General features: G+C 36.9%; 1 protein-coding gene across 2 annotated transcripts in view; it reads left to right on the top strand.

Annotated features, from left to right (window-relative positions):
• The window catches only part of LOC128483965 (uncharacterized), a 41181-nt gene extending 34281 nt beyond the window's left edge, over positions 1–6900 (top strand). For both annotated transcript variants that reach the window (XM_053460297.1, XM_053460289.1), the window contains exons 20-21: positions 2477–2567; positions 6273–6900. In XM_053460297.1, coding sequence (XP_053316272.1) covers positions 2477–2567; positions 6273–6347 — 166 coding nt within the window. In that variant the 3' untranslated portion in view covers positions 6348–6900. The remainder of the gene's footprint in view (positions 1–2476; positions 2568–6272) is intronic.
• Positions 6901–13093: the final 6193 nt, after the last annotated feature.

Raw genomic sequence — 13093 nt, 5'->3', positions numbered from 1 at the left:
GAGTGGAAAACATTCAAGACAGCTGCCAATCTTCCCAGCAAATTCACCCCAAGGTCAGACCGTGCAATAGGAATTACAAAAAATCCAAGAGTTACACATCAGACTCTACAGGCCTCAGATAGCATGTTAAATGTTAAAGTTCATGACAGTACAATTATAGAAAGACTGAACAACTATGGTTTGGATGGAAAGGTTGTCAGGAGAAAACCACAAGAAAAGAATTAAGGTCCTGCAAGGACCCAGTCACAGTCCAGACCTCAACTCCATTGAAATGTTGTGGCGGGACCTTAAGAGAGCTGTGCATAAACAAATGAACCCTCAATGAACTGAAGCAACATTGTATAGAAGAGTGGGCCAAAATTGTCCACAACTATTTGAAAAAATGATAAAGGCATACAGAAAAATGGCTTCTCCATTTTGGCTTTATTTTTGTTGGATAAATCATGACACAATGTAATATGTCAAGTGTTGTTCGTCTGAGGTTGTATTTACCTACTTTTATCTGAAATCACTTCATATGATGGGCCACCATTTGTGAGAGGATCCATGGAGGCACACATGCCCATATTTGTACATTTAGTATCAGACGGCACATCACACCTTGGGTCAGAACTGTACAATAACATCATCTCAATTTCTATTTTAAGAGAGAAATCCCTGAGGTCAAAATACAGGCTCTTATTGAGTCGGGTTCCTGTTATACACAGGCTTTCATAAGTGAAAAAGTTCACATGTGAGAGAATGTTAGAAATATTTATTAAGACATGAAAATCTCTTGCTGCAGGTGTTATTGTGTTACCGAGAAACTCAAGGGATGTTTCCGGCCAAAGGTTGTACCATCACAAATATATTAAACAAGTTTTCCTAGAAATTTTATTAAAGGAAGGTACTGCAAGGTACTCGACTGTCAGTACTATCTAATAAGCAAAAGAATTACTGTGTTCAGTACAGCAATAAAGACACATGGAAATTGCCTCAGGCCATTAAACACAGTTGCCTATTCTGTTAAATGAAAGTGTCCTGAAAATAACAACAAAAGATTCATAACCATGCTTAGAGGTTTCAAAGTCAAATGTCAAATAAACATTAATAAAGCAACAATCTTTAACAATGTATGTCTTTTAACTATATTTTGCATATTAATGGGATAAGTATTATTTAATATTATACTTGCCAGCACTATTATGCCTTGTGTCCTTGAGAATAATTTGTGACTATGGAGTTATTTCACATGAACAGCTGTGATTTAGTTAGCAAAATGATGCATATACAATGCATGGCGTGGTTCACAATTAATATTCCCCTAATGAATTATTACAAAATAAAATATAACTTTCCAATCCAAATACGTATGCTCTAAGGAGCATTATGGTATTCTAATTCCGGTAAATAAATAGAATACGCTTACAACAGGCACGGGACACATTTGTATGGGCTGCAGAAGAGCAAACAGACTCAAATATTGCTATGAAAAATAGCTATATCTTTCATCTTTGCTGAATGTAATACTTTCCTAGTACTCCCAAATGTCTAAGCTATTCCCAGAGTAATAGTTTAATCATCTAAAATGTATAGTCTTTCATATTTTTGCCAGGAACTGTTGTCATGTGACTTAAAAGTAGGCACTGATAGGTTGTTGTTAAATGCCTTTTAAATGTTTTTGTGTGATAAAACCTTCAAGTATACCTGCTGCCGTACTGTAGTGATATTTGTCACCAGAACCCTTCTGTGGGTGTTTGCCTCTAACTCTGGGTTGTAAAGAGGTATTTGTATCAAGCCAAGACTGGAGCCTTTGCTAACAAGTTACATCAGTATGGATCCCCAGACGTAGCCACAATCATAGCGTACTGATGAGGAATCTGATTCTTTGACTTTCCCTCTTCATAGAACGGGGTCTGCTTATTTGGAAATGATGGAAATATAACACTAAAATAATACTTTTTATAGAATTTTCTAAATAGCGTCTGCATAATAGTGGGAAATGCGTATTAAAACATAGATGCTACTGAAAAGATGTGAGTTGTAGATACTAGATACCTCCTTCTCCTGACCACTCTCCTGGTAAATTTGTCACTAGCAAAAAAAAATACTTGGATATTGCTGCTGGCAAACACACCCTACATCATTTATAGTGATCCCAGAGTCTGGTCTGCTGGAGGTATTGATGTGTCCAACAGACATCCCTGAAACAGACAATTCAGGCACAAGGCTGCAAAAATAAATAGGAATGGAGTTGTTGGTATGCAGCTTTGGTGTAAATGTCCAGTGCACTTGAGCGATAAGTTAAGCTAGTAGCCATTTTCTTCTTCCATTCATGTCTGTTCAAATACTCTTATGTCTATATAATACATTATATTTAATTTTTGATGCAGCTCCATACCTCATCTTGATTGCAATAATATATAATACAAAAGGGAGCATTTGTATAGAAATATCAAACATACAATGAATATAAATGTTCTTTGCTTTGATGCAGATATGAGTTGCCTGGAATATATGCATTAAACTTTGTTTTGAAGAATTCTCTTGGAGGTGGAGGAATTGCATCATTGAGAAGTGATCCACAGGTACCTTTCTGTGTTTTATTCCAGGCAGTATTTTGTTTCAGCAGTTATTTAAATGAAGTATTTTTTTGGCAGTGGCATAATTCTCCTAGGGAGACTAGTTCCAAACCTCTGCAACCTGGCACAGTGTGTGGGCTTTGGGCACAATGCATTTTGTTAGAAATGTTTTTTATTTTGTTGTAAGTTTATCCAAAAACAAATCTACCGGTGAAAAAAGATCTACAATCTTTAGATCTTTTCCCCCTTTTGATGTTGTCTTCAGATCAATAAACTTACTGGACTCCAGATGTTGGTAACTGCAACCTCTAAGACACCCAGCACTCCCTAATTATAATGGGGAACATCAGCAGCAGCTGGAGTTATAGAAATATACACATTGTATACTACTTCACCTTTGTCACAGGTCTTAGAAGCTTCTATAGAACATTTACATTGTGGCATTTGTAACGCCCAGGGGGAAATTGTGTGACTGAATTTTTCTGACCAGACAAACAACTGTGAATATCCTTACACCCTTAATGTATTCTGGCAAGAAGGCGACATTGTGGTAAAGACAGGAAATGTCTCTGTAACTCCAAGGACAGACTGTGAGGCTTTGTAATGGAGACAGGGAGGTGGTAGACAAATCTTTCTGGTCTGTCTGAAGCTAGTAAGTAGTCTGGATAAGACATGAAATAAGCCATTTGACTACAGGATACATGATTATGGCCGTCTGGACTTGTAGTCAACATCCTTTGGCATGACTGAGGATACCAACGAAACAAGTTTCATTAAAGCATTTAAAACCAAGATTCAACAAGTCTGCCCCAAAGGGACTAAAACATAAGTAAAAAAATAAGTAACGCTATTAGTTCCAAAGGAAATTTCTGTTACCTTTGTGTCCATAATAAAATTAGTATAAAACACCCTGTCTGCTTTTCATGGAAAGGTATCCAACGTTTGGTAGTCTGTAGTTTTGGCACCAAAGTATTGCGTTAACTGCATGTAGCTGAAATATAAAATATTTTCCGTAGTAGGAAAAGAAACTTCTTGGGATAAAAGCAATTTAGTAAATTTAACTATATATATATATATATATATATATATATATATATATATATATATTCACCCACATTACATTTTTGAGGACAAAATGTAAATGTTTATGAAGAATATATTGTGTATATATACAAGACGTCATTATATATGAAAATTGCTTAAAAGGAGTTTTGTGGTAGTTTGAATATGGCTAGTCAAGATAGGGAAAAATACCTCAATGCACTATTATATAACTTGTCCTAACTGAATTTCTTTTCACATCTGAAACTCACTATTAAGTGAATAAACCCTACGGCCATGAAAAAATAGGGCATGCTATATTTGTTTTTTTAACTTGGTATAGTGGTTTCCTTCGATAGAATGGTTAGCAGGGTCCAGCCACTCTTGTATTGTGAAAGACTGGTAGTCAAGGGCCTGAACTAAATGAAAGATTGGTTAAATTTGAATGTGTATTATTATACGTAATAGATACAGTAGATAGGGACCCTGGCACAGCCAGTACTGTAATTTGGGTCTTTACACAGGAAGAATGCTTTCTACTATGGTGTTTTAAATGTTTTAGTCAGTTTGGTCCATACAGTCCAGTAAATAAGTGTTCAATTTTACTATAGGTCCTTTTTAGTGAGGGAATATAAATACAAATGTATATCAGAATTTGTATATAATTTGTAAACAATCCAATAATTGAACTATGAAAAACTTCAACAATACTAAAAAGGGCATCCATGCTCGTTAACAAGGGAAAAAATACATTTTGTAAACCCTGCTTTAGTTACAATTCAGCTTGAACAAAAGCCTATACTTAGAAAATATTTAGAATTCTGAGAGGGTGGGTTGAATCAGCTTGGTTTGGTTCAAAAATCTTTTCCGGAATTATGCTGGCTCGGAATCGAACACTAGGAAAGCTGTGTCATGTGAAGAGCTAGGGTAATCTTCAAAACAAGAAAGAAAAAAAAAAAAAGGAGCGTTTCCAGAAAATTCCCAACTAGAGATGGAAAGCTACGCACTGCAAAAAGAAATGGCTTGTTTCAGTTCAAAGGGAATTATTGAAAAGACATGCAAGAGAGTCTTTGACAATTAGCATTTGAAAAAGACTTTGCAGAAAGAAATGTCTATCTGCAGACAAAGGGATGTTTTTTGAAGTTAAATGCAAGATGCTTCTTAAATTGTCCGGGTCTTACAAATCCTGGGAATACCTATAATCAGTCTGAGATATATGTATGTGTACATTTGGAATCAGCACCACCATGTACCATATGTGCCATAAATAGGTACATTCATCCATAGCAATGAAACACTCAAAAACTGTAGGCATCAGCTGTAAATATTTGAAGCCATGGCCACCATGGTCCTAGTACTTGTCCAGGCTTGCCTATAATCTGCTTTTGGAGCTATTTCTGGGGTTTTTTTTATATCTACCAAAATGACTACATCTTTTCTCAATTCTAACACAGGAGAAAGAGTTTCCTGTATTGTTGTGACAAAATCTGAGCTACAGCTATTGGCATGTCAGTCGGTACAACACGAAGACAGCAAATAATGTTTAGAGAAAGTTATACAATCAGGTTTCACTGCTAATGGCATCACTGGTGACAGCACACATAAGGAAATCAATTAAATCACAAATTACCTTATCATTGGCACCACTACCAACATCAAAGATCCAGCACCAGTACTCTTACCTAGCCCCACTGCACATCATCAGTCAACACTAACCTTAGACTTATTTAGTTCTTGTAGCACTTCAGTTCAATCCATACCAGCATGCACCTATGTAATTAGCTGCTCATTTAACATTTTTAACTGGTACAGAAAACATGAAGGGGGGTTTAGATGAGTGTCTATTGTGACAAAAGGAAATTGTGAAGGTTCAAAAATGTTATTGTAAAAATTAACATGTATGTAAAATGCTAACAAATAGTCATTGTAATACCGTATTTGCTCGATTAAAAGACGACCCCCCAAAATCTGAATATTAATTTATGAAAAAGAAAAAGCCTGAATATAAGACGCCCCTATAGGAAAAAAGTTTTACCAGTAAATGTTAATTCATGTAAACTATGTGAACAATTTTTTTTAATAAAAGCTATGATTGAGAAAAATATTTTGTTTTTATTTCCTTTTATTTCCTTTTTTTCAACCTGCTCCCCCAGTTATGCACATCTGCCCCCTGGCTTGCCACTCTGCCCCAGAAATGCCTTATACCCCCTTTATGCCACTGTGCCCCATGATATGCCTTTTAACCCACTAAATGCCACTGTGTCCCATGATGTGTCCCGCTGCTGACCGCACCTCCTCCCGGCTGCAGCAGAAGTTGTGTACGGGAATCGCTGCCCGGACTAAGCACCGGGGACTCGGAAGTACCAGTAAGTGTGTGTGTGGGGGGAGACGGGGATCCAGGTCCCCTGCATCGCTGCGGGGGATCTGGATCTTAGTCTCATAGTCAGACCTAGTTGAGGTCTGATTATAAGATGACCCCGATTATAAGACGAGGAGTATTTTTCAGAGCAAATACGGTACTTTGCTGACTGTTAATGGTTTCACTTGAAGTGGTTTATAAACCAAAACTAGTTGAAACTAGAATTATTACTATTGTAAGTGTATGCACGCTAACATTATTATTTGCTGTTTATGCTCTTTACTTAATTTCCCTTTCTTTTTCTTTTACAGGGGAAAGCACTTGGACAGATGTTACTTGACCTTGAGATAAAAAATGTCCCTGATCTGAAGTCATTAATAGAATAAACTTTGCTTACCATTTTTAGACCCTCGCACAGTTTAAATGCTTGTGTCAAAATGTTTACTGAATTTCAAAAAGCTTAAAAAGAACGATATAAAAGTACATTTATAGCATCTGAAAACAGTCCTACTCTCACTCAGGGTTGCTTGGTACCCTCAAGTAAACCACTTTATACTCCAAATGTTTTTTTACAAAGAAATTTTTGATATGTAAGAATTATCATCCCGTCCACTTTTACTAGGGATTTATTATCTAGGAAAAAGTCAGTTACATATACTGGTATTCTAGTACAAATAATTAAACGTAGAGGAAATGTCATAACGCTACAACTTTAAACATGTAAAACATATTTGTGGGTATAAATATATATGTATTATAGAAACAATAATATTATAGTGGTATGTTCTGATTGCCAAAACAAATATGAACACCTGGCTATTTTAGGACACATATATAGCATAGACTAAAGGTTAAAGGTTAGTACTTAAATATAAATTGTCTCTTAGTATATAGCTGGGGGCTGTGCGTATCAATCATCACTGCTATGTCAACATATAGTTTTAGAAAATAACAAAAGGAATACCACTGGCACGTGTGGAGTTGTTTTCTCAGCTTGCTATACATAAACTTGGTAATGGTAATGTACCTGTACCATGTCTGGAGAGTTTCTTTGTTCTCTGAAGCTACAAGAACTAGATTTATATTTACTAACCTAGGAGATTGCAGGAGTGTTGAACATTTTAACTTCCAAACTTCACTATGTCTTTTTTCATGCAAGCAAAGCTGAGGTGGTCCTGGCATAGTGTATAAAGAGACAATCCTGTCCTCAAATGCACTTTAATGCATATGATAACTGAGAGGTTCTTGTATGGCGGACTTCTGCTGAATCCCTTCATATGCGTTTTCCCATCTATAGTCTGTGCAAGATATTTCTTATCATACAGGTTAAATTGATATGCATTCTACATTAGTATGGCAGTCAGGCACAATAAGTCATTGAGATGACATTCAAGAACTCTCCCCATATTACCTATCCATTGTGTAGGGTCATCTCAGCATTTCATAATGAAGCCACAGATTTGAAATGTCCAACTCTCCTACAAAGGCCAAGGTTAGAGAATACACCTCATAGTCTAGTTGCAGTAGATTGAGAGAAAAAAAAAATGGCACACGCTCATTTGGTCACTTCTTCCTTTAGGAGAGGAAAACAGAAATAGGATTGAGATTTGGCAGGATAACCATCACCAGCAATGATATGTAACGGTGCCTTGTTGCTTCACACTCATTTTAGAGATATGTTCAAGCATATATGAATTGTACATACCTCCTAAGCATATTTTTTATGATCCCAATCCCTTTCTCTCTCTTTCCCCTTGATGTCCCTCTTTTCTAGGATTTCAGTTTGCTCCGTATACTGTGAGTGATGAGTTGAGTTAAATAATCAAGCAGTGTGAAATCACCCTTTAATTGTTAAGTTAATTACATCTTTAGTAAAGTGAACACGAGTAATTAAAAGAAATGGAAGCACACATAAATACTTGGAAATTCCCCCAGATGAATAATAGATCTTTGAGTGTCTCTCCTTTAACCCTTATTTCTATGACTATCATATGTTTAGTTTATGTTTACAAAATATAAATATTAATACTTTTTAATGGCCACTTAAAATATGTGCAGCTAAATGTACTGTACCATTTTAAACAATTGTGTGCTCTCAAACTATTGTATTTTAAATATTATTAGCTAACTACTAATGTCATAATTAAAAGTCTAGTCCATGCCTATAATGGGGTTTAATATAAATCATTATTTTGTATTCTGACTAAGATTATAAAACGGAATTCAATTATATCAAAACAACTGTTGTGTATGCAAAAAAATCATTATTCTTAATAAATGTGCCATTGATAAAGAACCTGAGAATTGCTTTGTCATTTTTAAATTGTTCTGTTATTGATAATCCACAAGTTTCAGCTAGAAAAGCTAATTTAAAAAACCCTACTAAATAGAGCCTATTTGTCCTGAGTTTAGAAATATTCAATGTTTTTATGTTTTTGGGGGCTTTTTGTGCTTTTTTAGGGTATTTCTATTTCGAAAAACACTCTTTTTAAAATCTGGTCGTTCCTGTGATGTCATCCTATTTTGGACATTTTTTGCAGCTTGCCAATTCAATTTACCCTCATCAAACCATACATTTTTAAAAACTAGACACCCCAGAGTATTTTAAAACGTGATATTTTAATACTTTCCATGCACTAATTCTACCACCTTTGTCAGAATTTGTGGTAATAATTTTCGTTTTTCCACATATATTGTACTTTAGGTTTAAAAATACAGCTTCTGGTATATGTCACTGTAAAACACCACAATATGTGTTAATTTGGTGAGTACAGTGACACCACTCACTATGTTTATCAGGTTGTTTGGGGGCTAAAAGGCCAAATTTGGGAGGTGCACATTTTTCAATTTGGAATTCTGTGTGCATGTATGCATGGATTATGGCAGAATAGAAATTAGAAAGAGGATGAAAAATGTAAAAGATATTCAAGTTAGAAGAAAAAAAGGAAATAATTTAGAAAAAGTGATGAAAAGATGTCCGAAGTGAGTTAAAAAAAAAAAAAAAAGAGGGCAAAAAAATGCGAAATAATAGACTGAAAAGAGACTTAAAGGAGGCCGAAAGCGGAGAAAAAAATGGATATTACAAAGAAGAGGCCCTTCTTGTATCATTGCTCTAGGGCCCAAAGCTCTTTAACCCCTTCGAGACAAAGGCTGATTTTACTTTTTGTACCCTTTGTGACAATGGCCTTTTTAACATTTCTGCGCTGCTTGTGTTTAGCTGTAATTTTCTTCTTTCCCGTTTACTGAACCCACACACATTAGATATTGTTTTTTTCAGGACAAGAAGGGCTTTCTTTAGATGACATTGTTTTGATTGTATCATATTATTTACTATTAAAAAAATTATAAAATATGGTGAAAAATTTAGAAAAAAATGACTGTTCTAACTTTTAGTTGAAAAATCTTTTACTCATCTATAAAAGGTAATGAAAAAACCTGCTAAATAGATTCTACTATTTGTCCTGAGTTTAGAAATACCCAATGTTTTTATGTTTTTTTGCTTTTTTCTACCCATTATGGGGCAATAAGTACAGGTAGCGTTTTGCTATTTCAAAGCCATTTTTTCCAAATCTGGTAATTCTTCCCCCCTTGTGCCATTTCGGGTATATTTGAACCCGGCCAATGCAATTTACCCCATCAAGTCATATATTTTTGAAAACTAGACAGCCCAGGGTATTCCAAATGCTAGTATTTTAACTCTTTCCATGCACCATATCTACCACCAGTCTTTGTCAAACTTTATGGTAGTCATTTTTTTGCATTTGTTTTGTCATACACATTTTACTTCAGGTATGAATTAAAATGTTCTCGTTTATGTCACTATCACAAAACAACCCAATATGTGTTCAGCAACATCTCCTGAGCGCAGCGATACCCCACATGAATGATTTTGCCTGGCTGTTTGGGGGCAAAAGGGCCACATATGGGGCATGCACATTTTTCAATGTTGAACTTTGGCATTTGGGGATCCACTGCCCATGCCCTATTTGGTACATCTTTGAGCCGGGCCATTTCAGTGTGCCCAATAAACCCATATATTTTTGAAAACTAGACACCCCAGGGTATTTCAAATGCTAGTATTTTAACTCTTTCCATGCACCATATCTACCACCAGTCTTTGTCAAACTTTGTGGTAGTCATTTTTTTGCATTTGGTTTTCCACACACATTTTAATTCAGGTATGAATTAAAATGTTCTCGTATATGTCACTATCACAAAACACCCCAATATGTGTTCAGCAACATCTCCTGAGTACAGCGATACCTCACATGAATGATTTTGCCTGGCTGTTTTGGGGCAAAAGGGCCACATTTGGGGCATGCGCTTTTTTCAATGTTGAACTTTGGCATTTGGGGATCCACTGCCCATGCCCTATTTGGTACATCTTTGAGCCGGGCCATTTCAGTGTGCCCAATAAACCCATATATTTTTGAAAACTAGACACCCCAGGGTATTTCAAATGCTAGTATTTTAACTCTTTCCATGCACCATATCTACCACCAGTCTTTGTCAAACTTTGTGGTAGTCATTTTTTTGCATTTGGTTTTCCACACACATTTTAATTCAGGTATGAATTAAAATGTTCTCGTATATGTCACTATCACAAAACACCCCAATATGTGTTCAGCAACATCTCCTGAGTACAGCGATACCTCACATGAATGATTTTGCCTGGCTGTTTTGGGGCAAAAGGGCCACATTTGGGACATGCGCTTTTTTCAATGTTGAACTTTGGCATTTGGGATCCACTGCCCATGCCCTATTTGGTACATCTTTGAGCCGGGCCATTTCAGTGTGCCCAACAAAACCATATATTTTTCAAAACTAGACACCATAGGGTATTTTAAATGCTGGTATTTTAACTCTTTGCATGCACACATTTTACCACCAGCATTTTTTCAAAGTTTGCAGTAATATTTTTGTGTGTGTATTTTTCCCACACACACCTACTTTATGTATGAATTTACAGCTCCTGGTATATGCCGCTGTCACACGACACCCCATAATGTGTTCAGAAACATCTCCTGAGTGCAGTGATACCCCACATGCATGGGTGTGTCATTTTTTGGGGGAACTAAAAGGCCACATTTGGTACGTGTGCATTTTTCTAATTGGAAATTAGATGTGTGGCCATCCTTCCCCCCGTGTTAATTGGGACGTTGTTGAACCTGGCCCATTCAATTTACCCCATCAAATCATACATTTTTTAAAAGTAGACACCCCACGGGCATTTAATATGCCAGTATTTTAACTCTTTCCATGCGAGAATTGTTTTAAGCTAATATGCTAATTTTAGGACTTGCTCACAAAAATATATTTTTTATATATATATTTTTTTTTTATTATTATTTTTTTTGAAAAAAATTTTAACATTTTTTTTCAACTTGGAGGTTCCCCTGATAGTGACATCAGTGGGAAATGATTTTTACATTTTACTGTTTTTTTACTATTTTTTTCTAATTATTATTAATTTTATTTTATTTTTTAATTTATTTTTACTAATCACACTGTGATTAGAAAGCTGGGCTCCATTGACTTGCATGGTGAATGCAGTACCTGTATTCAACCTGCAAGTGGAGCCAAAGTTCTCTAGATGGTCTGGACCATCTAGCGAACTTTTAAAATTTGTGGTTCCTGTTACAGGACGGCGGCCATCTTCCTTGATGGCGAAGATTGCCGGCAGCTGCGGCTGTGACCGCTCTCCGGAGCGGTCACAGCCAATCAAAAGGTTAGTGTTTGGTGTCGCTGGATGCTTCCTGATCGAGGCATTCCAGCGACACCATTTAAGTTTAGGAGGCGATCGTCGATCGCCTCCTAAACGCTTTTAAAACGGGCGTCCGCCGCCATACAAAGTATGGCGGATGTTGACGCCCCGTGGAGGGGCCAGAGATGGCCCCTTCGTGCCGATCGCGGCGTTGCTGAATGCCTCGAGGTCGAGGCATTCAGCAACGCTTTTTGGGTGCAGAAAGCGATAGTAGATCGCTTTCTGCACCCGTTTAAAGACGTGCCGGTCCTGGCACGTCAATTGTCGTAAAGCACATGCTTTTCCGTGCCGTGCCAGGACCGGCAATTGTCATTAAGGGGTTAATCAGGCTTTGGTTGTAGGAGCACAGTGACTTTAAACATGGCATTGTCATGCCACAAGTCAGTTTGTGAAATTTCTGCCCTGTTAGATCTGCCCGGTCCACTGTAATTCCTATTATTGCAAAGCAGAAGCATCTAGGAGTAACTATGCACACTCACAGAGCGGGGCTGCTGAGTCCTGCATTGTATAGTGCATAAAAATCCCCTCCCCTCTGTAGCATCACTTACTAAATCCGTAATCTCACTCAAGAAATGTGATTCCATGGCCGAGCTGAAGATCACTATGTGAAATGCCAAGCGTTGGCTGAAGGGGTGTACATTGTCACTGAACTCTGGAGCAGTGCAAACATGTTCTATGAAGTGATAATTCTATCTAGAAGTTCTCTACCTGATTAGAAGCCCCATTTCACAGTTAGCCCCATTAAGCACCCCTGGGATCCATTTTAATAATGATTGCGAGCCAGGCTTTCTTGCCCAACCTCAGTGCTTGACCTTACAAATTCTGTTTTGGCTGAATGGGCATAAAATCCCAGAAACACAAAATCACACAAAAACAAAATCTTGTGAAAAGCTCTTCCAGAAGTGTGGAGTCTGTTATAGCTGCAAAGATGGGGCCAACTCCATGGTTTTGGAATGGGATGTCCACAAGCTTATATAGGTGTGATTGTCAGGTGTCCACATACTTTTGGTCATACAATTAGGGCCAGAAATATCCGGATACTGACACAAGTTTTGTTATTTTGGCTGTTTACCAAAATAAATTCAAGTTACAGTTACATAATGAATATGTACTTAAAGTGCAGTCTCTCATCTTTAATTTGAGGGCATTCACATGCAGATTGGGGGGGAAAGTTTAGGAATTACAGCTCTTTAATATGTAGCCCCCTCCATTGGACAATTGACTCAAAAAGCTGTTTCATAGAAAGGTGTGGGCTTTTTCTTAGTTATTTCTTTGTCAATTAAGCAGGTAAAAGGTCTGGAGTCCATTCGAGGTGTGGCATTTGCATTTGGAAGCTGTTGCTGTGGACTCGCAACATGCGGTCAAAGA

Source organism: Spea bombifrons, chromosome 1, assembly GCF_027358695.1.
Source record: "Spea bombifrons isolate aSpeBom1 chromosome 1, aSpeBom1.2.pri, whole genome shotgun sequence".
Taxonomy (NCBI): Eukaryota; Metazoa; Chordata; class Amphibia; order Anura; family Pelobatidae; genus Spea; species Spea bombifrons.
This window is presented reverse-complemented; position numbering and strand designations above follow the sequence as displayed.